At 37.1% G+C, this 23,231-nt stretch overlaps 1 protein-coding gene across 1 annotated transcript in view; it reads right to left on the bottom strand.

The window, feature by feature from the left end:
- FREM2 (FRAS1 related extracellular matrix 2) overlaps positions 1-23,231 on the bottom strand; it is a 117,916-nt gene that overhangs the window by 33,272 nt on the left and 61,413 nt on the right. The window contains exons 3-8 of the mRNA XM_063149213.1: positions 21,739-21,885; positions 19,359-19,589; positions 16,593-16,718; positions 15,471-15,722; positions 2,318-2,467; positions 139-348 (exon numbers count right to left, since the gene is read on the bottom strand). Coding sequence (XP_063005283.1) covers positions 139-348; positions 2,318-2,467; positions 15,471-15,722; positions 16,593-16,718; positions 19,359-19,589; positions 21,739-21,885 — 1,116 coding nt within the window. The remainder of the gene's footprint in view (positions 1-138; positions 349-2,317; positions 2,468-15,470; positions 15,723-16,592; positions 16,719-19,358; positions 19,590-21,738; positions 21,886-23,231) is intronic.

Raw genomic sequence — 23,231 nt, 5'->3', positions numbered from 1 at the left:
CATATCTTCCCTCCATCATTTCATATTTATTTATGCCACGCTGCACCAGATATAGAATACAAGCGGCCAGATAGCAAGCGACTTAACACATCATCTCCAAAATATGAAAAAGTAAAAAAAAAAAAAAAAATTCCTCACAATCAGACACTGAGTCATTAATGAAGATGGTGGTCTTGCTGGGTTCTCCAAGGGCAGCATTCATGGGCATCCTTAGCACAAGCTCAAACTTCTCTGTTCCTTCCAACACCGGCTGTCCAAGATCATCCAGAATTATCACACGAAATGTCTGCATATTGACTCCAGGGGAAAAATCCAGGTTACGACTGATGCCTACATAATCTACTCCAGCTACCAAAGGAAAAGAGATAAAAATAGCATTATATATAATCAAAAATAAAAATATCTATCATTAGGCAGTTAACTGTAGGTAAATATTTTTCCTTTATAACTTTAGTATTTGCCAAATTCTGGCATTCATGTAAAGCAAAACTATCTTTTGGTATTTAAGTTGGACTACACAATAGAATAAGTCAATATTTACTAACTTTTTGTTTAATGATGATTTGAGTCACAAACTGAGGCTGATTCTGTTCTGTTGTAAACCAACAGTTTTTCCAGAAAAACTAATGAAATTTGCTTGAAGTGAGAAATGAAAGTAAGCAAAAAGCTTTGAGAGAGACTCTGGAGATGAAGCAAAGTCTTTTGGAAAGAAATTTCATACTATTTTGTAACAAAGATGGAAGTTTTAAGAATAATGTAAAAAGGAAAGGAGACAAGGCCAGTGAGCTGACTGGGGGAACAACTCTGTTGTTCAGAGGAGTTGTGTAAAACAAAATGAATGGAAAACAAACAAGTCAAATTCTTATCAGAACGTAAGAGGTGAGGTCTGCCACCTTACTCTTAAAGGAAGATTGATCTGGGTCTGTTTTCTTTTAAGCAAATCAAACCAATCCATAACACATCAATGAGAAGAAGGCAAACAAAACAAGCTAGTGAGTAAAACATGACACTGTCATGGAACCAAGGCATTAAAGGTATCCAGGACTTTAGGGAAGGACTTAGTTTTAACAGTAGTTTTTGGGGAGAATAAAGAGCAGAGCTCTTGAAACAAAGCTTTGGGGGAAACACCTAAATTGAAATGGAAATCAGGTTTGGAATTCAGTGAATTTGACAAAATTTGATCAGATTGAAGGCCATCATCAGATGGGGACTTGCCTAAAAGCTCTGTTGTACTCCCCTTGAGTTAAGCCTCTAAGGCAGGACTCCAGGACTGAGAGCTCAGAGCAGCAGATAAACTGCTGTACTGTGTAAGGCAAAGAACCAGGTTCATAGTTTTACAGGCAGCCAGCCATGTCAGAGCTTTCATGCTGTGACCAACAGACTAGAGAGCTCAGGAACTGAGACATTCCCAGCTTTTAATCCTAGAGGACCTGGCACAATGAATGAAGATCCTTACTGTAAAGAAAGATATTTTTTACCAGAAATAAAATAACTTAAATATTCAAGATTTGATAAAGACATCAGATCATAAAAGCAAGTTCAGAACTGAAGGAATCATGTATTTTTTCAGATCTAATAATTTTCTTTTTCATAAGAAAAATACATCTATGTTATGTATATTGTGTTGTGCATACACCATACATAATATATAATGTTTAGATATTTCTGAAATAACAGTAAAGTTAGACTCAGGATAAGCATCTAAGGAAGATAATTTTTCTGCTGCCTTTATATGAATATCCTAGTTTAAACATTATGAAATGCTTCGTGAAAAAAAATAGAGTGTGCTAACACTTGATTCTGCCAACAAAGGTTCTGTAAAAGCATCCAAGAAACACACAGCTGAAGCAATCCTGGTAATAATTTCTCATTGCCTATAGTAATTGCCATAGGTAATAATTTCATTGCCTACAGTAATTGCCATAGGTAATAATTTCTCATTGCCTACAGTAAAATTGAGAGAAGCAAACTCAGCATGCTGCCAGTGATTGTAATTGTGCCCAGAGTATGCTCTTGAGGCAGCAATCAACTGCCTTTGTAGCAGTCTTTATATGAAGATTTAAAGGCATTTCTCTTTGTGCTATACTTCACAGCAGCTCTCACTCCTGCTTCTCTGAAATTCTGTAACCACTTAATTTGCTCTAAGAAGAAGAGATCTGCTAATAGCAAGACTCATACCATTTCCATTTTATGTGGCTGAAACTGTACCAAGACCCACTGAACCAGCACTTGTGAGATGTGCCAGCACGTGCCAGCAGTGTGTAGCAGCATGTGCAGAGTAGCAGCAGTGTGAAATGGGAGGGAAGCAATAACTCACCCTCTGCAGTTACGGGCTCAGACTTGCGCGACCGCACCGTGACAGAGGCGGCTTTGGACAGATCGGTTCCAGCCCTCCAGACACGGACCTCAATGTAGCCAGCACTCTCATCAACATAGTACTCGTCATTTCCAAAGTAGAATGCTGGTTCTGGTGAAAGAGGAATAATGTCCACAAATGCTTCTTTACCTTACACTGAAGGTAACAGTAGACCATAAAATCCACCTTAAACAGTGGAAAACACTTTGCTCATCTCAGTAAGTGAAATAAAGCTTCTTTTTTCAATTCTTCTAGCTATTTTTGGCTTCTTTTCAAGTATTGGTTTGTATGGTTTCAGATAGCAATTGTTATATCAGCACTGTGCTCTTTTTCTTGCCTCCTAAATTTTCAACTTTTTGTGTCAACTAATATGAATCTGCGTACAAAACCAAATGTGGTATCTCATTAAACTTGTTTTAGTTGAGTCCTATGCACAAGCCAGAAAATTCCTTGCATTTTTCACTTTGGTGCAAACATTTGAAGGTGAGATAACGAAACTTTAACTTGAATGTTCTCACAGATTCCTGTTGCTAAAACCAGACTGGAACATGACATGTAACTGGAGCTGCTCTTGGTAACGTTTCCCAGCTAACTAAAGGCTCAAATACTTAATTTTAGTTCTCCCACATCTAGCATTTAAAACAAAATCAATCTTATTTCATGTAAACTGAAATGTGAACAGGCTTTATCTTAATACTAAAGCTCCACAGTTCATAAGAAAGAAGAACAAAAAGCACAGGAGATTAAGAGCTATTCCACTTAACAGACACATTGTTTGGCTTCATCTTTTCCTCCCTTTTACAGTTTTCCTACCCACAGTAATTTCACAATGTAAAGAGCCTTAAAAACATAACCCAGCTTCATCCTGGATGTATATCATCTCCTCTTTTCTATCCTTTCCATTACTGTTTCAAACATGCAAGATTAACCATGCACAGCCAATGCCTCAGCTTTTCCCACTGCAGAAATCACAGCAAGCACAGAAAGACCTGCCCAAGTTCTCCTTGCATTTCATCACAAATTTCTTATGCTGTCTTGTGAGAATTTATCAGCATCATGAGGCTACAGTATCACAAATGTGTTTGAAACACCATGCAGCATACAGCCAACTAGAATTCAGTTGGCAAAGATCACAGCAATTGCTCAGTGTTCTATGAGCAGCAAAAAAAGAAATCCTTGAATATTCCTCATCAATGAAAAACTGCAGCTGCCTCCCTACTTATCTGCTTAAACTGAAATCATGCAACAAATTAATGGACCTGAATGTATTTACTGAGAAATGGTGCAGATTCATAGACCTGTTCGAGCATTATCAGTCATCAACCTTTGCAGGATGAAAGACAAACTTGGAAGAAATCTAACTTTAGAAAATGAAAACATTGTCAGTTCAAATTTTTTTTTTTTTAATTCAAGAGTATGTGTATTTCAAGATGAGTGTATTTGTGTGCACAGGCAGACATACATCGATTTTACTTTATTTGTCCATAGAGGCTGGCTTGTCAGTAGCTGTTTTTATACTTGGAACTGCGGAGCTCTTATCTGAAACATTTTTAATGGGTGAACAGGATACACCCTCTACCTTTTGTGTAACTACTATTAACTTTTATGAGAGTTCTTACAGGGATACTGAAGCACTAGATATTAGATCTGCAAAGCAACGTGTAATTTCAGACATAAAATGTTCTTCTAAACTCTGAAGATGCACAAAGACTTTCTCAGCCTCTAGCCAATAAAAATACAGAATACCTACTAAGACCAAATGGTTGTTAACGTGCCAATAGTTAGATAAAGGCAGTTAAAACATTATAAATTCTAATATACGTCATTTTTTAAACAGGTTAGGGTTAGCACACTTAGGGTTCAGCACACTTTCCAAGCCTAATCTTGTTCTCTTGTCCCAATGGTTCCGGAACTTGATCTGGACTTGGCTGCACCTCATTTTAAGCACTTCAGTGAGAGGCACTCACATGGAGCCTGCTTGCTCTCAGTTTGCAAGGACAAAGATAGGCCACTGCAGATTTCCCAGCACAATGAGCATACAGGAGGACAGGTGGAATGGCTCACTCACTACAACCTGAAAAATCTGAGCAGGTGTGGAAGCATTCCCTTCTTCTTACTGGCTGCATAGGGAACTTACATGATCTGCCTTAAACTAGATGGAAGGCATAAAATAAAATATAGTTTGTTTCTTACAGCATTATCCCAACACTTGCTTTACTGCTGCTGAAGGAGAATCCTCACATATTATTCATTCCTGTAGTCACAGCCAAACAAAACAAAATATATAAACCCTCAGCTAGCTTGCCTTGTATTTCAGAGTGAGTTTTTCACACTTTTTGAGGTATGTATGTTCAATGAAAGACACATTCTACATGGTTACCCATCCTAGGAAACAAATCCTAGAAAACAAATGTTTTCTAAATTCATTTCCTGTAAGCTGTGTTAGTAGCTCCCCAGGGGACGGAGCAAAGCCAAGCTCCTAACAGGGAAAGCATTGTCTGTCTCAGGTCATGTCTGGAAAACACTCCGCTCAATGACTGCAGGCTCACTTACAGCAGACCTTTAATCTAGTAATCACTCTGAAGAGAGACTACTGCAAATTTAATGGTTCCTCTTAGAGAAATAAGAGGAAGTTTTCTAAGGGTTTTTTTGTTCAGACCCACAGACTTTGCTGGCATGAAGTTACAATAATCAGAGGAGAAAGGTTAGGAGCTTTAGTCCCAGGTTTCTTGGCACAGAAATGAAAACGTTGCCTTGTCCTTGTACTTAGAGAGTCAAAGGCGTATCTCAACTACAGCACTTGTCAGTCATCAAGCAGGAAAACAAACACACTTCTCATGTTGTTAGGAACACATCTAACTTTGAAGGTACATCGTCAAATCAGTGCGATAGCACAGAAATGCTTATTTTCAAAGAGGTTTTACCTTTTAAAATTATATCTTATAAACTGCTTTAGGGAGGCATTGCAAAAGAGTAGGTTTTTTTATAAAGAAATCCTTTTGGCAGTATATTTAGGACAAACACAAAAGAACAGACTCTTTCATGCTGACACCTTGATAAGGCTTAAAACTAAAGTGAATTTCAGTTATACATGCTGCCAGTGATGCACACACACACACACACATATATACACACACATATATATATACGCATATATATATATATATTTGCTCAGGAGGAAAGAAATAATAGAAGAAGACATACATGGCACTCCAGCATATTCAGATACTGGAACCAGGAGAAGCAGTCTTTACAAATGAACTTATGGTTTATCTTTTCTAGGGTTAAGACTATTTATTCCTAAAAGCTTTTGCCTTCTTTCCATGAACAGTATGAACAAGGCTATGATGTGAACATTATGAGTTGCCAGAGCCAGCATCACTCTGCTGTGGTAATGCAGAAGGTGCAAACCAGGCTTTGCAAGCCTACAAGCCTGTTCTGGTACAATCTGGACATGCTAGAGCCATGCTGAATCCAAAGTAAGGAGCCCTGATGGCTGTCACAGCTGATTAACTTGGGCACAAAACCAGATAAACATGGCCAGATTTGGCTGTACCTGACCTGGCTCATACTAAGGCAACAGATCCATTTCTAGACAATGGCTACCTGCATTTCAGGATCAAAGCTGGCATTAAAGGACTGATGTGATGAGTCTCTAACAATGTCACAAACATGAAGTGTGTGAGTTGTAGGTAGACTAGTTAAGAATGAGAGTTCATTAAACATAAGAAGGCATGAGTGCTTATTTACTGCTTCATAGCAGTAAAGGTCGCCTTCTGAAATCTCTCTCATATATGCGTGTTAATAGTAGCAAAAGAAAAGCCCAGAGAAACCATCCATTACCAAAGCTTTATATTATAACAATATCAAAGAGGACTTTAAATCTGAAACTAGGTAGCACCATTCTGCAGCTATTTACACACACTTGAAACTATGCAAGCAACTGAGCTTGCATTTAGCACAATGAATTTAATTTGCCAAGTCATTTATTTTCATTGAATGCTGTAGAAGCAGGGGTCAAGATTACAGTCAAAGCTCAATTCTGTAGCAGGTACCTATTGTGCAAATGCCAATAGCTTTTTATTTGATGTGGTCAAAACAGATTATTTTCAAATTCATATGTTGCAATCTTAACAGCTTTCATCTTCTTAGTAGTGTTGTCATAACTTTTGCAATCAAAAAGTAAATTCCTTTCAGAATAAAAATTGCTAGTTTCAGCCAAATTACCACAGACATTATCTTAAGCAAATAATGCCTTCTTTTCTATTTGTCTCAATAGACCATTTCTGTCTAGTGACTTAAAGAGGTTTTTAAAAACAATTCTGCAAATCCTGTAACAGGTAATAGGATGGATTCAAATTAACACCATCTTCACCAAACACACTTTGATTTTGTAATGGAATTGCCATTTCTTTTTTAGTTCACAATGCCAGTGCCATACATTGATTACACTGGCTCATCACTTAATTACTCTCATTTTATGCAACTTAAACTAGTAATTTCAGTAGACTAACATGGTGTGAAGCAGCAACTGCTATGAACAACATTATATATGATTCCCATTTAATTAATTTATTACACACACTAATTTAACATTACACTTTATATTTTAACTCACCCTTTATGTTAAAGTGCATCCATGCTTCAGTTTCTCTAGACACAGTAGCATCACAAGCAGCACCTGCCTGGCAGGCTTGGAGTCCACATTTAAACTCTCTGCTACATCAATAAGCAAAACTCAAATGTGAGCAAAGTAGCATGCTAAAGGAGCAGACTACAGCTCTAGCTGCAAGAGTGTGGATGGCAGTGAGATGGCTACAGAGATATCCCATCTCTGGTCACCTGTACCTTCCTTCTTGACAGCCTGCAGGAACAGTTTGTAGCCTGGAGAACAGAGCTAATTCTGATTTTGCTTAATGTCAGGCTGCTGATAATAAATGGTGCAGTAACAGCTTGATGAGCTACAAAACATTCCTGAACAATGGAGAACAAAGATACTTGAGTGTTTGAGGACAAGCTGTGGCTCAACTTGTAGAAGACGTGCGCCTTTAAAGTAAAAATTAATTTTTCAACAAGTAGTCAATTGTTATGTAAAAGACAGTAATGAGCACTCTTAAATTGTCTCCCAGCTGCAAATGGCACCTTAGTAGAAAGGATAATGTGTGCAGTTCACTTTAATAAGTGACCTTCCCTTGAAGCAATTAATTTACCTTTGTTGGTTTACTAAGAAACATTGCTACCTTTCTGAAACACCAAATTCACATATCAGTGAACTAACATATACCTGAAAATATTTATTAGTATAGTAATATTGTTATGATTCTCCACATCCTTCAGGGTATAACCTACAGGCCTTGATATCACTGGAACTACAACACATTTTGGAGGAGTTTTTCCTATGTTCATTCTGAAGACGGGGCCAGATTTTTCCTACTGTAAGTACATCAAGCTCCAATCACTTGTCTAAACCATTCCATAATGCAGATAATTGCCTCATTTACCAATGGAAATAAAAATATAAAGACTAACAGATGAAGAAACAGACACTGGAATCTGGGGACACACCCAACCATGATTATATTGCCTGCAGCAACCATCTGAATTTCACATACCTTTCTTCTACTGGCTATACCTCCCACAGAGCATGAAACCAACTCAGAATCTTCTACATGCTCTATTTCTAAAATTAATTAGATTACATTTATATAGCAAGCCTGGGAAATGGGATTGGTAACAAATTCTCAACAAACTGATGAAACAGAGGCAGACAGATAAGTGGAAAGTCTTGGCAGTAGCACTTAAATATACCACACGCAGGGTTTTTCACAAAGAGGCCAAGCTTGAAGGTGCTTACAGTCAGTGATTCAAACATCAGGTAAAAAAATGAAGGCTACAACAGAAATTATATGAGAAGTTCAGCAACATTTTAGAAATCAGGTAGAGATACAGTATGCAGCCAGGTAAAGATATAGTATGCAGCCATTTCTGCTGAGCTGACTTTAGATTTTTGCACTCTTACTATTCAGTCACAATGCTGGTTATGTTGAGTTTGCTTAACCAGTGAACACAATTTCTTATAGGCTTTTCTGCTCACATACAATCAGAACATATTTAGCTCACCGAGGCTGTAGAAGAAAAGCATGCAAGATATCCATTAACCAGAGCTACTATTGAGGATGGGATTTGGCAGTGAAGACAGAGCAGAAGTGAAAACAGCGCAACAGCCAAACTTAGATCACAAAAGCAGAGCTCTCACACAAGAAAATATGCTCTGCTGTATGTTAAAACTTCTTGTGTACTGTCTCTTGGACTTTTGATCCTATTTGTGTGAGAGAGAAAAGAGTGTCCTGACAGTGAAGAGAGATAGTAACTGAGTTAAAATTTTAAAAATTTACATGTTTAAAAGGAGAATTGATGGCATTAAAGCCCAATGGGCTGCCATGGTTACAGTGTTCAGTATCTTTTGGGTCTTTAAAGACTATGAGATAAGTCTCAGTATGAGGAGATTCAGAGTAAGGAAGATGATTGAAGAAGCCTTAGGAAAACTGAATGCCACAAGACATTCTACTCAACTTGATTATCCAAATCTTAAACATGCAAAGCACTCAGTCACTAAATTCACTCCCTACAACCATATCCAACAATGAACAGATGATTAATTTAGAATGGTTCGCTAGGCATTCGTTCATTTCTAAACAGTCTATAATAAATGCAAGATCTACAGTACAAAGACCAATGCCATCAAAAACACAATATGCTACAGAAAGACACAAGAGAGAAAGCAGTTCAATGTACTCTTGAGTGAACTGTCATAAAGCAATAATGCATTGGGCTCTGGGATGCAATACCAGTTCACATAATAACACCATTTCATTAAACTTGTTCTAAATTTAACAGAAGGCATAATTTTTCTACAGTTCATGTAATCTTGTGCCCTCTGCTTATCAGCTATTTTGTGTGCTTTGAGTAAAAAACTAAAAGTTTTCTGCATTTCAACACTCTCCTGAAAATATTACTGCAATTCACATAGAAGTGCAATATTGGACATATAAACAACCCATTTAAAAACATACAGCAGTGAAGGCTGAAGAGCTTTGTGCTCCACCAGCTGCACTCCCTACTGTAAAAGAGCCATCTGAAATAGATGTGACAAAGTACTGCCTGGAGATCATGTTCTGTCCTCCTCACCTATCAAAGAAGCCCAGTTCACAAGGTTGGACTTTATTTCTAGTTATTAACAGATGAACAAAAATGAGATTAATCCAACATCTGTAGTTTACACACACACTTATAAAATGGGACACACATGCATAATACGGTGTAAGCCACAAATAATGCTAAGAAAGCAAATCATAAATGTGCCTGGTTACTCTACAGAATGTGCTACTGCAAGGCATGACATTAATTTATTTCTGTGATAGGCAGCAAACAGGCAGTTTCTGAAATCTTTAAGGCTATCATCATGGATTGAACATTTTTCACTTTGTTGAACTGGTGATAATAAGAAGCTATTAGTAAAGAAAACTGGGAGTATAACTTGTCATAAGCTGGCTGTCATCCACTTTTTCCCCTGATTAGTTGCCAACCTGGCCACCTGCCACAGGCTGGGGAAAGGGGAGGGGTCATATAGAGAATTTACTTAATGGGAGGACAAAAGAAGTTAAAAGCTGCACAGAAGTGCCAGAGGCATCAGACTCACAAGCATTGTAAAAACACAAAAGGGAGAAAGCAATCAGAGATGGATGTGCACAGGAAAAAAGAATTAGTTCACTATTTTAGACATGTCCAGAGAGTGGTGATGGATAGTTGGCCAAATCATGACTCTAGTCTGTAACATAACAATGTTCAGCCTGTAGTGTTCAGATTGTAATTAAAATTGGACAAATGCACTAGCAGATTCTAATTACCAAGATTAATCAACCTCCCGTTCAGTTTAAGATCTGACAGACCTACTGGCAAAGAGGAAAAGGCACATTTTAATTGTCTGCCTTGGAGACCAATGGAACTAAGGAGATTCCAATCTGCCTTATGAGATGAGGACGTTCCTCTGATAAACAGTGTTACTAATAAAACACTTATTTATCATAAGCTTTAAATTTGGCACAGTACATACACTGAGAGTAAGTTCATAGTGCCTGCTTGCTAGAAGACAATGCAAAGCATATATTTATGGTGTAACATTGCAGTGCTGACTTTTCAGGCTATTGATAGTAAATATTAATATACTCTACTATTTCAAGGAAGCTGGAAAAGTGTTAGTGGGTACCAATTTCCAGAATGTTGTCTATGGATTTTCAAAATTTAATTAAATGTAAAGAAAGTGACGGCAAGTGTTTTAAAGAAATCTCCAGAAGACTAAATAATTAATCTGTTCTGTTTGACCTCTAACATTCCCTTTCTACACTAGGATACCATCATCCAGTTTAGTCATCTGTAAAATATTCCCAGACTGTACTATCCTTTATCATGTGGATGGCATGAGTGATTGATTCTGTTGATCAGGTGTAAAGATAATGGTCAGCAAATCTCCCACATAAACCTGAGTCTTTTGTTTTCCCAGCCTTGGTGTAGAAATGTCAAGCAGAAGTTTGAGCAGCTTCTTGCCCATCTAATGTGAATGAAGTGGAAGAAATGTATTTAATGTACTTCCTGCTGTGAACAGCATGAGTCTTCAACAATTTCACTAAGGCAGAAGGGATGTTTGTCAGCCTGGCTGTAAGGCTGTGTGCTCTCACAGCAACACTAAATACAGTAGCATGGAATTAAAATCACATGGGGAGACAGCCACTTACAAAAAATGTGCAGCACACAAAATAAATGTAAGTATTTTCCCCTCAGGTGCAAACTTCCAGCTATGCATTCACCACTCTCTTCAGGTTTCCAAATGTGATTACAAACTGAGTCTTAAAAACTCAGTAAAACAATAAAACAATAAAAAAACAAGTAAAAGAGAGTCTAAATTAGCACAGCAGTCAAAATACCGGGACAATGAAAAAGCGGAGCTTTGACTCAAATCTTGTTAAAGCATTTTGTATCAGATTTGTGGCATACAACCCAGTAACATTTTTAGTGCTGGAACTAAATTACTGGCTCTTCATTTCCATATGAATACTAACAAAAGACTTAGATCTCATTTTTTCTCTCTCTCTATGAAATTATTTCAGAGTCACCGCTTCAGATGGAAAAACAGAGAGCACTTCCAGGCTGATCTAGCTTAGTTGCTAAGTGCCTGAGGATCAAGGCACTTCCATGGAACAGAAGGGTCTGAGTGCTTTCATGAGTCTTAGACTGAGTTCCAGGATTCCTCTGTCCAAGGAGAATGAAAAGGGCACATTAACCTCATCCTCCTTTTCCTAGATGCATAATATTTATCTATTCTGTAAAGTGCCTCCTTCAAATGAGCTTTATGCTGAACTCTGTGCTCTCCATGCAGTACAGGTATGTACTTCATGCCCAGTAGTGCTTACAACTTTGTATTTGCAAATTAAATTTCTAAGGTAGGCTTTATATCTACTGCCATAAATCAATGTATTCAGATGCACCACGTATCCCTGATGACTGGGCTCAATAATTTAGATACTTGTCCTAGGATGAGATGTTTCCTGGGAGTACATCTCTCTTTTCAATAACTGTAGAAGAATCCTGTAATAGCCTATTTGAATCAGATGTCTAGAATTATAGAGGCTAATACCAAGTGAGACTAGTAGCACCCCAGAAGAGGATGATTTACATAGGTCTTTTCCCTATGCATGTTTTTCTTTCATGGTTCACAGTTAATAGCTATCACATCTGACTCCAACTAACCATGTTTTTGCTTTTTAGTGCCTTAACTGTAGTGGCATGCATAACTTTGAATCCAAGGTTTCAATAGGAAGTTTTTTCTGCTACTTACTTCATTAACTTAATTCTTTTCTTTTTTTCCATCTAACTTTAGTACCTATCAGGAAAAGTCCCTTCCAAATTAGGAGTTCTCCCAATAGCAGCACCAATCTGAAAATCACCATTCACAATATACAAATATACCAGTGCATGTTCTACATACTACAATTTTTTTTCCCTAGATTTTGCTTTGGCAGCACAGCACAACTGTATAATCCCCAATTAAACTTTTCAGTTGCCCAGAATTTAGTGAATACACTGTAGTTCACTAGAGCATGCCTCTTACTTTTATTATTGTCAGGATTATATAGCAACTATGGCATTTTAGTTAGATCCTAAGGGCATCTTCTAAAAATAAAAGACTTGGATGGTAGGTGCTGAAGGTGAGAGTTTCCTAATTAACTCACACTGAATGCCAGAGGACATAAGGCAATGTTGCTAGTGCTGACTTGAGCTCCATAGGAAAGATCTCCTGTAGCATAATTAAACTTTCACCTTTGCTATTTTTTGTTGTTTGGCCTGAAGAAGTCAATGCATAACGTGAATTCAGTCATAGCTCTTGGAGACATCACTTAATGACACACAGTGACACTTGTCCAAAGAAACTCTGTTAAGCAGAAGATGAATTTAAACAAACAATGAGAAATATGTATCAGTAGATGTGAAGTTGAGATTAAAGTGGACCCCAGAATTTAGCATTACAGCATTACTACAGTTGATAGGCTATTGCAAATGTGCTAAAGCTTCTACCAACCTCTGTCTTAGACATCTTCTGAATTAAACCTTTCTGCTAAAAGCTAAAGATTTTTTTTTCACATTCCATGCTGGTTTACTTAGTAAAATTAATTTTGTGCACTGCAAACAATTATAGCCAGTGCTGCTTAAAATCCTCTGCTTATTTATGCAGAATTTCAATCACGACTGCCAGGGTGCTAAAACCTTACAAAAATATGTTTGTAAACATATATTTGTATGTATGTGTGAATACATAAAAAAACATTCCAGGTGTAATCTATAATTTATCTACCCTGTAGTCTGCTCTCTGCTTTTTATAGATAAGGCAATGCAACAGATGTCAGGTGAAACACATAAAGACTTTTCATGCTTTGTATTTTTATGCAAACTAAAAAGAATGTGGTAGGAAATTTTACTGCTAAATGAATTGTTTTTGCATGTGCTGAAATTCTTTGTGGGAGTTCTTTCACTGTAAAAAAGGAGTTCTGCCACATAATTTCAAATACCACATATGCAACATTTTGGGTGTAAAAAGAAAAGTGAATGCTTGTAAAAAAGTATTCCAAACCTATCCTTCAAAGATCCCTTATCTTTCAATATCCCAAATATTCTTTATTCCTACCAACTAACATAGATATTTCAGTTGCTACATAATGAAAATATTCTGTTCTAACTTCCCAAACATTTCCCCAGCTTTTTGAATAAATCCCATAAGGTTACTCTTTGCTAAATTATTTTGTGTAGAAGTTTTGTGTAGAAAAGATCTGAGGCAGATTGTGCTCATAAATGCAGAAACTTAAAACTAAACAGTGGTACACAAACTAAATTACTTCTCTTGCTTTCTAATGGCAGTGTTAAAGGAGATTTCTCATTGACTTCCCTAATATTTTGTGTGAGTTTCATGAAATATTAAGTTTTATACTCTGTTGTCACTTGGATTCACTGAGATTCCCACTGAAGTTAGATGGTTTAATTTCAGCTCATCTCTGATATTACCTAATGTCTTGGAGAATCATTCTCTCCATCCCAAACTCTCCATACATATACTTAAGCAGTCAGAACACCTTCAATTTTTGTGTAATCAGCTTCTTGATGAATACATATTTTTAATGGCTATTTTCTAAATAATCCATACTTTTCTATGTACAAATTTTAAAGTTCATTAATTCATCAAAATTATTCATACAAATCAAACTGTTGTAGAAGCTCCTAAAGGAATAAATGCTATAATAACAGAGTCATTTCTGTTCTACAAAGATTTCTATTTTGGCTTGCATTTGCTATATGATCTCCTACTTTACAAGACCTGTTTTTTCAACCTGTTGTAGTCATTAATGCTATATGATTCCCCAAATGCTCCACAGAGCAAACAAAGTCACCTCTGTCACAGGATTACAGGTGAGAAATTTCAGGCAGGCTGAGTATTTATGAGGCAATTAGATGGGTGCAGACTTCCTGCCTCGAAGAGCTGCCTTTTGTATCCTTACCTAGAGAGAAATCACTGTGCTGATAATAATGGTCTGCTTTGGCATCAGACTTTCAAAGAGTACTGTACTATGTAATTGCTCCCTTTAGTCTTTAGGAAATATGATGGTGTCACAATAGATGGTTTATGGCCTCACAGAGAGGACTCAAACAGCTTATCGGTAGACTTATCTCAGAATTTACAGCTGAGATGTCAGTCTCCAAACTCCACACATAAATGGGGCAATTGTACCAGGAAGCTTTCATGCTATTACTCCTAGAAAAAGAGCTGTCACACCAATGCTGAAGCATTAAAGGAGAGGCTGAGGCAGCAATAATACATGTATTTTTGAAAGCAGTTGGTGATACAGTGTGCTGATTCTACTCTGTCTTAGTCACATCCATTTTTCTGATCACCACCAGAATTGTCCCATTCAAAGTCATATCTTAAAGCTATTAACCAGTTGACATAATTCTGTAAGGTTTCCTTACTGAGGCAATTTCTAAAGCAACATTACCCTTATCTGAATATCTGCTTTATTAAAAAGACAAATAGAACACAAATGGACACTTTTATGCAGAAATTCAAATGCAGCATCAAGTCAGAAGAAATATATCTTCCCTTTTGGGAGCTGCTTGATGGCTTCTGCCCCATCAGGGCCTCCAAGAGGGCCCTTGCAGCATGATTGAATGGGCCCAAAGGCTTTGCAGACACAGGCTCAGAATCACAGAAACAAGGCTGCCCATGCAAGGTGACATCTTGGATTATGTCTCTTAATGTGACAGAACAGAAAGGTGCAGCTCCTTGCTCTGAATCACTGCTCATGTGATTCCATCAAACAATAAAATAGCAATACTAAATACTGTCAAAAACCTGCATAGCTTTCCAATAATATTTTCTAATCTCAAGATGGAAGCAGCATGTGTTTTAACCAGTAGGAAGAAAAACAAAACCCACACACTGATTTGAATGTGATATTCTTTGTAGTTTCTGTCCCTGCATTGAGGGTATCACTGCAATTATATGATATCTTACCATCATCCTTGTCAGGTACAATGGTAATGCGAGTGCTTGGGAATTCTGCACCAATCCTTCCACCCATGGGCATGCTCAGCAAAACATCAAAGGTCTCAGCCTCTTCATACAAGGAATCATCTATGATGACAATCCGACACGTTTTCTCTCGTTCGTCCTTGTCAAAGCGTAGAACGCTGTTGTGATCCTCTGGCCTGGATATGTAGTCAGAGTAGGAAAGGACAGAGGTTGGGGCAGTGCCAGAGGCTGTTCCTGTGGCATAAAAGGAAAACAGTCACTATACACACCATGGTTACAATGATCTCCTCACGGAGGTAGAATTTTATTTTCATTATCTTTGAATTTCTGTTTACAGGGCTGTGGACAAGGTCAGAGGCCCATGGACCCACTTCTGAGGTCTCTACTACTCCTGTATATGATACAATGGAAGAGTGTGGTTCTTCATATCATTTGCACCTTTCCAGTCAGAAGGAATATTGCCTACCACAAGAGACAGACTGACAAAATAGCCCCTGTGAGGATTACCAGTTAACTACCCGAGTATATTTTACCCATATTGAAGCTATCAGTGGACTTGAACAGACAGAATGTGGTGAAAACAATTTATCTGGATTCCAGATCACTTTACACAAAATGTTGCTTCAGGTCTCCAGATAAAAAATAATATTAAAACCACAGGTGTAGAAACCTCATGCCCTGCACATGCATTATTAGTAAGCGACTGAAAGTCAGAGGAAGGACGAGTATGACAAATAAGCAATATTATTTTGTATCATTTTTTTCAAGATAAAAACAAGTGAAGGATAGCCAGGACAATCACTGCAGTGCTTTCAGTTCTCATCAATTTCAGATATAAGGGGCTGCCTATAAAAATCTTGCATAAATATAAAGAACACAGATCATCTTCACCTCCCCATGATGCTTTTAAAACTGTGTTCAGTAATACTCTTAGACAGATTGCATAGATGAATGCATTTCCAGTTGAGGCTGAAGATATTTAGATGAAAAAGTAATTAAAAGAGTTATAAATAATTGTATTATAAAGTAGATGGAAAAATATTTTTAAATTTCTGTCTCTTTTCCACTCTTGCCATTTTTTAATTCTATAGTAGATTCTACTACCTTGTTGTGTGTAGCAGATGACCATCAGTTCCTGACTCACATCTCCACTTCTTCTGACTGGAATAAATAACTCACCAACATCTTCTTCAATAGTATAGGTGGACTGAGGAATAAAGACTGTTGATTCTGCAAAGAAAAGAACCTCATAAAGTCACCTGTACATTAGCTAAGAGCATTTTTGAATATTCTGAAGTGCAACAAATAACTTGCATTTATTGGCAATGCCACTAAATTGTAGTAAAACTTGGAGGGTGAGAGAAGTAGAGTTCCTTAGTGTTTCAGAGGTGGAAAAGAAAATCAGATCATTAGGTCTGAATTCACAAGTCCTTATTAAGTGGTCTCTAATGTGACTGAACTTGTTTATCTAGGGTTAATGGTGCAAGAGAGTGTTTGGAGAATTTGTCCTCAAAGTGTGTCTTTTTATTATTTCCATGGTATTTAATTATTAACTGTTAACTGCAGTATCAATATCAACTGTTAACTGAAGTATTAACTGCATAGCTCCCACAGTGTGTGGTTCATCAAGGCCCTTCTTTAATTTCCTGCACCAAGATAACCAGGAAAATCATTTGGCATTGAGGAGCAAGGTTGAACTCCTGACATCTTACGCTGACTTGGACATTTGATTTTAGCTGGTTATATGTCTACACTACTTTTTTACTAGGAGACCCAGCCAATACAGCCAGTGTCATAAAAAAGGATATCAGATCTTTTTTTCAGGGGAAAAACCCACTAAGATGCATCCTGAACTTCTTCACTATTTTATGCTTATATAATTAGATTGCTGGGTTTTATTGCTGGGATTCAGGATCAATTTTGTTCTTGTTCTCTCAAAAACTCAAGAACAAAAGGTGGCCATGCACATAATTACAAAGCACCTTTACAGTTTCATTAGTGTGACTACAACCCAAAAAGAATTTAATTCTGTACAGCATCAAATTAAGTGAAATCAGCTGACTGCACAAAGCAAATTTTTCATCATTTCAGAGTACTTTGGCAAACAGTGTTCTGAAAATTGTCAGGTGACTCCTTTGAAAACACATTCCAGTTTTTATTTCTCCAACTACTACTAGCATGACTTGAGGTCAAAAGTCTGCCTTAAAAATGCTGTAATTCAGGTTTGGTAAGACCATGACTACTCACTATTCTGGCAAGACAAAAATTCAACATGAAAAATATCAAATCCTGACTTTTTTGTTTTAAAGTAAAACAAAAGGCAGGACTGAAAAAAACCAACCCATTTAATTCCTTCTATTTCTCCTTTTAGAATTTAGTTGACAAAATAAAAAAACCTAACCTTCCAAAACATGCAGGAATTTGATTTATTTGGTTTCTTCTCTCTCTCTCTCTCTCTCTGATAATTATTCAACTAGGAGTAAAATGGCACCATAAAAGTTTAACAGACCTTATGAACATGAAAAACATAAAAGCTTGGAGGAGAATGAGCTACAGCATCACAGCTAGTATAAAATCCCATATCCCTATGCAATCTATATTTCCAATAAAACATTAACTAATGTCCCATACCCAAAGAGGCTGGTACAGCTTTCTGAACAAACTCACAGTCATGATCCTAAAGCTACACAATTTAAATCAATGATTTTTTCACTGTAAGGAGAATAAAACTGTTGATGGTCCTGATTCAGTGAGCTTGGAAAACCCTGAGCTTCAAAATGCTGTTAGGAAACACAGTCCTTCCCTCAAAGTTCTCTCTCTAGTTTTCTTCTAGATGTTCCTTGATTTGCAGCTGTGCATTTGATTTTGACCTCTGCAACTTCTCTTTACATATAATTAATACAAATTCTCTGGAACTGTAAAAACTAAAAAAATTAAAAATTTTATCTTAATGTAAGAAATATAAAATACTGTTGGTGGCATAAAGAAGACTCAGCCAATTACCCTTAACTTTATCTTTTCTATGATCTTATTGATCATAGAAAAGATAAAGAGATTTAACACATTTTCAAGTTATTTCTGTGTCTTATACATGCTGCTTTTCAAGATAAGCACTATTTTTCTCAGAGATTAAAAATGGATGTGAGATAAACTCTGGTTTAACTTGCATTTGTAACTAGGAACTAAGACACTTCTGATCATTTCCTTGCCCAACACTCTTCAAATGCTAATTAGGGAAGACCATGTAATTCAAGTTGTTACGGTCATCCAGTATTTAAAAGATTTCTTAAGACAGTTCTGTGTGAGTACAGCCCACAGGTTCAACTGAAAAGATACAAACCAACCAGAGCATGCTCTGCTTCTCTTTTAGAATTTTTTAAAATCAGCTTATTGCTTGATTTATATTTAACCATAATTTTATTTGTTCTTGACACAGTGTGTGCTACACTTGGTCATATGAACTTTACAATTACTGAGCTTTCTCTAACTTAGCAAATAGTTCACTCCAAGACCAAACTTCTTGTGATCAACCAGCCTAGGCTTTCCTGTACCATCTTCTCCCACATGACTTACCACGGCCGAGTAAATCACGTCAGCTTTGAGCCAACTCTTCAGTCATTCAGACACATTCAGTCTAGAAATAACATATCATTAAAAAATGCAGGTATTTCATAAAAACATGCTGCCTGAGTACTTTCATCAAGCACTTCAAGTGATGGAGGACAAATGGCTACCTGTTGCCCAAGTCTGTCTTCAGAAATATTTTGAGGACAGTAAACCTTTAGTATCCAATGTTACACAGTATCTGCCCTCCAGTTTATCTTTTGGTATATGCACATATTAGTAGTACGGTTCTGGAAAGGTTCTCACCATCTCCTGGGTCAATAATTTCCACTGTGGATGCAGCAGGAAATTCCAGGATTGCCATGACAGGCTCAGAAAGAACAATTTGAAAGGACTCAGAATGCTCATGTTCACCATCACTCAAAATCCGTACTCGCCATGTGGCTAAGGTTTGACCAGGATTAAACTGCACTTGCTTCTGGGCTTTTCCCCTGAAGTCTTTATCTTTCTTGGCAGTACCATCTTTGGTGCTAATACCTGTTAAAATCAGAAATTCAGGTCATTATACACATCATTGGTAATTTTTCTCCCATTGTGTCACATTTAAAAGACATGCAGAAAAATACACTTTCCACAACCTGAGAATGTTCAAACTAAATACATTTCTCTTGATCAATTTTATATTGGGTGTTACATATAGAGGTGGAAAAACTCTACATTCTTTGAAGTTATATCAAGTTTCCATTTTCCTATAATTCAATTATGGATGTCCAAAAAGGACAACAGAATTTTCTCTCTTCTTTGAGCCCTCTGGATTCTCTTCTTTTCCAGAACATCTAAACAGCATCCTGCCTGAAACCCCAGAAAATATTTATATTTCTTAGGAAAAAAAACCACCCTGGATTCAGACTTTAAAGGGAAAGTTAAGGAAATACAAAGACAAAAAGGAAAATATACTGGAAAAAAATGAAAGAAGATGAAAAACCTGAACCATTGCCCTCATTGTCATTGCAATTAGAATGTTTTAAAATTATGATCCTCTTATTTCTGTGTTTGCATAATGACAACCATTAGGTTAAAGTGAAGTTGAAGCTGCAACTCCATGGGAAAATAATCATATAATTCAATCCAAAGAGATGGCACAGCCTCAGATTCAGACTGCTCTGAAACAGGTTTTCACAGGCATCTCATTCTAACTTTAAGACTGTCTGAAAGACCCTCATGGAAATTAGACAGTATTTCAGAACTGTCTCCAACTTATGTGTTTGGCCTTGTTTAAATCCCACAGTAAAGCTGAAATCTTAAAGGCAGTTCTAGGTTTTCAGAAAAAAAACCCTTAAAATTTCTCCTTTCTGTGACTGTTTCTTCAGCTGCATTATTTAATGCATTGAAACACATGACCTTTCCCTGCAAACCTTGCCTTTCTTTCTTCAGGCTCGTGCCTTGTCCTAAGTCATAGCCAATTTTATATAGCTTATAAACCTTCAGACACTTTGGCACTGCATATGGACCAGAAAGGCCAGTAAGCATCTTGACCAGGATGTTTTATGCTCTTTCCAATTCTGTAATTCCATTTTCTGGACTAAGGTAGTTGGAGGAAGCTACTCAAATGGGTTTTTTGATTTTTCTGTCAGCTCAATACTGAAACTGACCTTGAATCCATAGGTAGAAAATTTTGTAAACACTCTACCTGAAGGATCAGAAGTCACACCAGTATCTGTTATTCAGTACCAATAATTAATGGAAACCACACATCCTTAACTATGTATTCATCTCTTCCATTCTTTTTCTTTCTTTAAAAGAAATATATTATAAACATTGTTTCACTGTTAAAAGCAGAGTCTGTTGGTTAAGGTCTATATCCCCTAAATCTCATGCCAAAATAGGTGTCTCTACTGCATCTCCCTACCTGAAACTCAGATTTTTAATCAGTAAAAATCCTAAACAGAAACTTGCCAGGTAAATGCTTACATCTCTGCAAAAACAGCTTTAAATTGAGTGTTTTCTCTAAGCAGTGTAATCTCGCCATAGGTTTCAGTGTGAAATTGTACAAGGATAATGTTCCCTGGTGCAAATGCGTCAGAGGAGGAAACAGATCCAGAAGCCAGAAACAGGTGTGAGGTTGCAGAATGCGATAACACAACCTTTTTTTCACCTTTCAACTCCCCAGACACTGCAAACAGTTTTCAACACCTCCTGTATCAGCCTCAGTTGACTGCCAACACTGAGTAAAGCAAATGAGCCTAATGCTCGTGGCTGCTGGTCAGACCAGCTCACAAGAGCCTTCCTGGAAAATGATACATGCTTATTGTTGTCTTTTCAATTGCTACAACTGTATTTTTTCATTATAGGGGAAAAAAGATCTGGACAGGAACTGTATTCTGTGAAACAAATAAACAGTGGTATCAATAAAATCAAAGAAAGGAGGACTATGTCTTGGGTTGTTTATTCAGAAAATAATTGCAGAAGACAAAAAAAAACAAAAGGAGAAATTTCATTATTTAACTATAAAAATCATATGAATAGCATATAAAAGATACACTCTTTAATAAATAAACATATTCCTTTGAATTTACTTTGTTTGTCATGAAACAGCAGCAACAGGATACAGTTGCATTGATACATTATATCAACTAACTGCGCAGCAATTTATAAAAGCGACTGATAAGGCTAGAATTGAACTTACTTATAAAAGAGGTTTCTCCCAGGTAACCTCTCCGTTTAAGAACAACATCAAGATACTTGGTGTCTTCATTTACTAAGTAATACTCCTTTTCTAAGGAGATCCATGCCCAGTTCAGGCGAAAATGTTGATTCTTCAGCTTATTGCCTCCTGCAAAACAAAATTAAAAAGATATAATTAAAACATTTCATTTTTGTTAAAGATTACTTCGTCTTTTGAGGTTAATGCAAAACCGTTGTATCCTAGGTAAGATAAAACCCCCAAATTACCCTTGTATCCTGGGTATGTATCTATCTGGACATTACAAAGGTTTTAAAGATTTAAAACGAAGAAATTACAAGTAAGAAACTCAATCAGAACACATTTGCTACAAACAGGAGTAAATTTTTTCTTAGATGCATACAAACATAGTACACTAATTTTCTTATTTCTCAAGAGATAAGCATCAAGCATTAATTAAAATGTATTTGGGGTACCTTCTGTATATCATCCTCATAGATGTGCTTTTTATTACTCTAGAATCCTGTAAGTTCTATGGCAGTAATAAAATGAGCTGCTCAGCTCAATGATGGCAGATGCTCACTCAGCCACTGTCTTCTGGGAATGCTGGGCTGTGTGGGAGACTGTAGTCTGATTTCCTTCCCACAAGGTGCTGCTACAGAACAAGGTTTGCTCAGGTAACAGCTGCCTTACATGTGCAAGAAATTTCCTTTAGAAATTAACACTTCTGTACCCAAGCCAGTGAAAAAAAGTGAACAGCAGAGAGATGTATCTAAGCAATTAAATTAATTCATGGCTTAATTTCTGGAGGAAGAGACAAATGAAGGTTGGTTTACCCCTTCCAGTTTCTTCCATTCTTGAAAATCGAGGTAGCCACTCCACATGCTTTCACTCTGCTTCAAAGATAAGCCTCTATGTTTCTTTATTGACCTGCCTACTAGAAAAACCAGGAACTAAAGTTGTGCAATGTCACATGGAGGCAAAGGTACTGTGTAAATGAAAGGAGGGAAATGGCTACTGGAGTATCTCCCTGAAATCCTCACCCTGCTCCTTTCTGCTCTTTAGATCTCCCATTGTTACTGACAAAGGGGAAGGCTGCAAACACACATATCAGAAACTAATGAGCACTGGAGAGAACCAGCAGCTGTGGTGTTACAGCAGTGACTACAACAGCACTTCCATTAGGTTAGCTGGATGTTATTCTTCCCATTGGTTTGTGGGGACAAATGTAACAGAACACTTCTTGTTCTCTAATCCAGTGAGAAAAGCCATTTGTGTGCCACCCATGAACACAATGCCCAATTTGACCATAATTTAACAGAAGGATAAAAGCTTCTGGCATATAAAAAGGATGGAAATTTGCTGTCTTTTAGAGGAGAGAGAACCTATTTGTGCCACTAGTGAGAAGAAATACTGCTGCATGAGCCTACTACAAATGAGAATGTCAGATATTTGAAACTGCCAAGGTAAAGGAAAATTTTCTAGCTGAGTTTGCA

The sequence above is a fragment of the Melospiza melodia genome, chromosome 2 (assembly GCF_035770615.1).
Source record: "Melospiza melodia melodia isolate bMelMel2 chromosome 2, bMelMel2.pri, whole genome shotgun sequence".
NCBI classification, from domain to species: Eukaryota; Metazoa; Chordata; class Aves; order Passeriformes; family Passerellidae; genus Melospiza; species Melospiza melodia.
The sequence above is the reverse complement of the archived record's forward strand: the minus strand, read 5'-3'. Positions and strand labels throughout refer to the sequence as shown.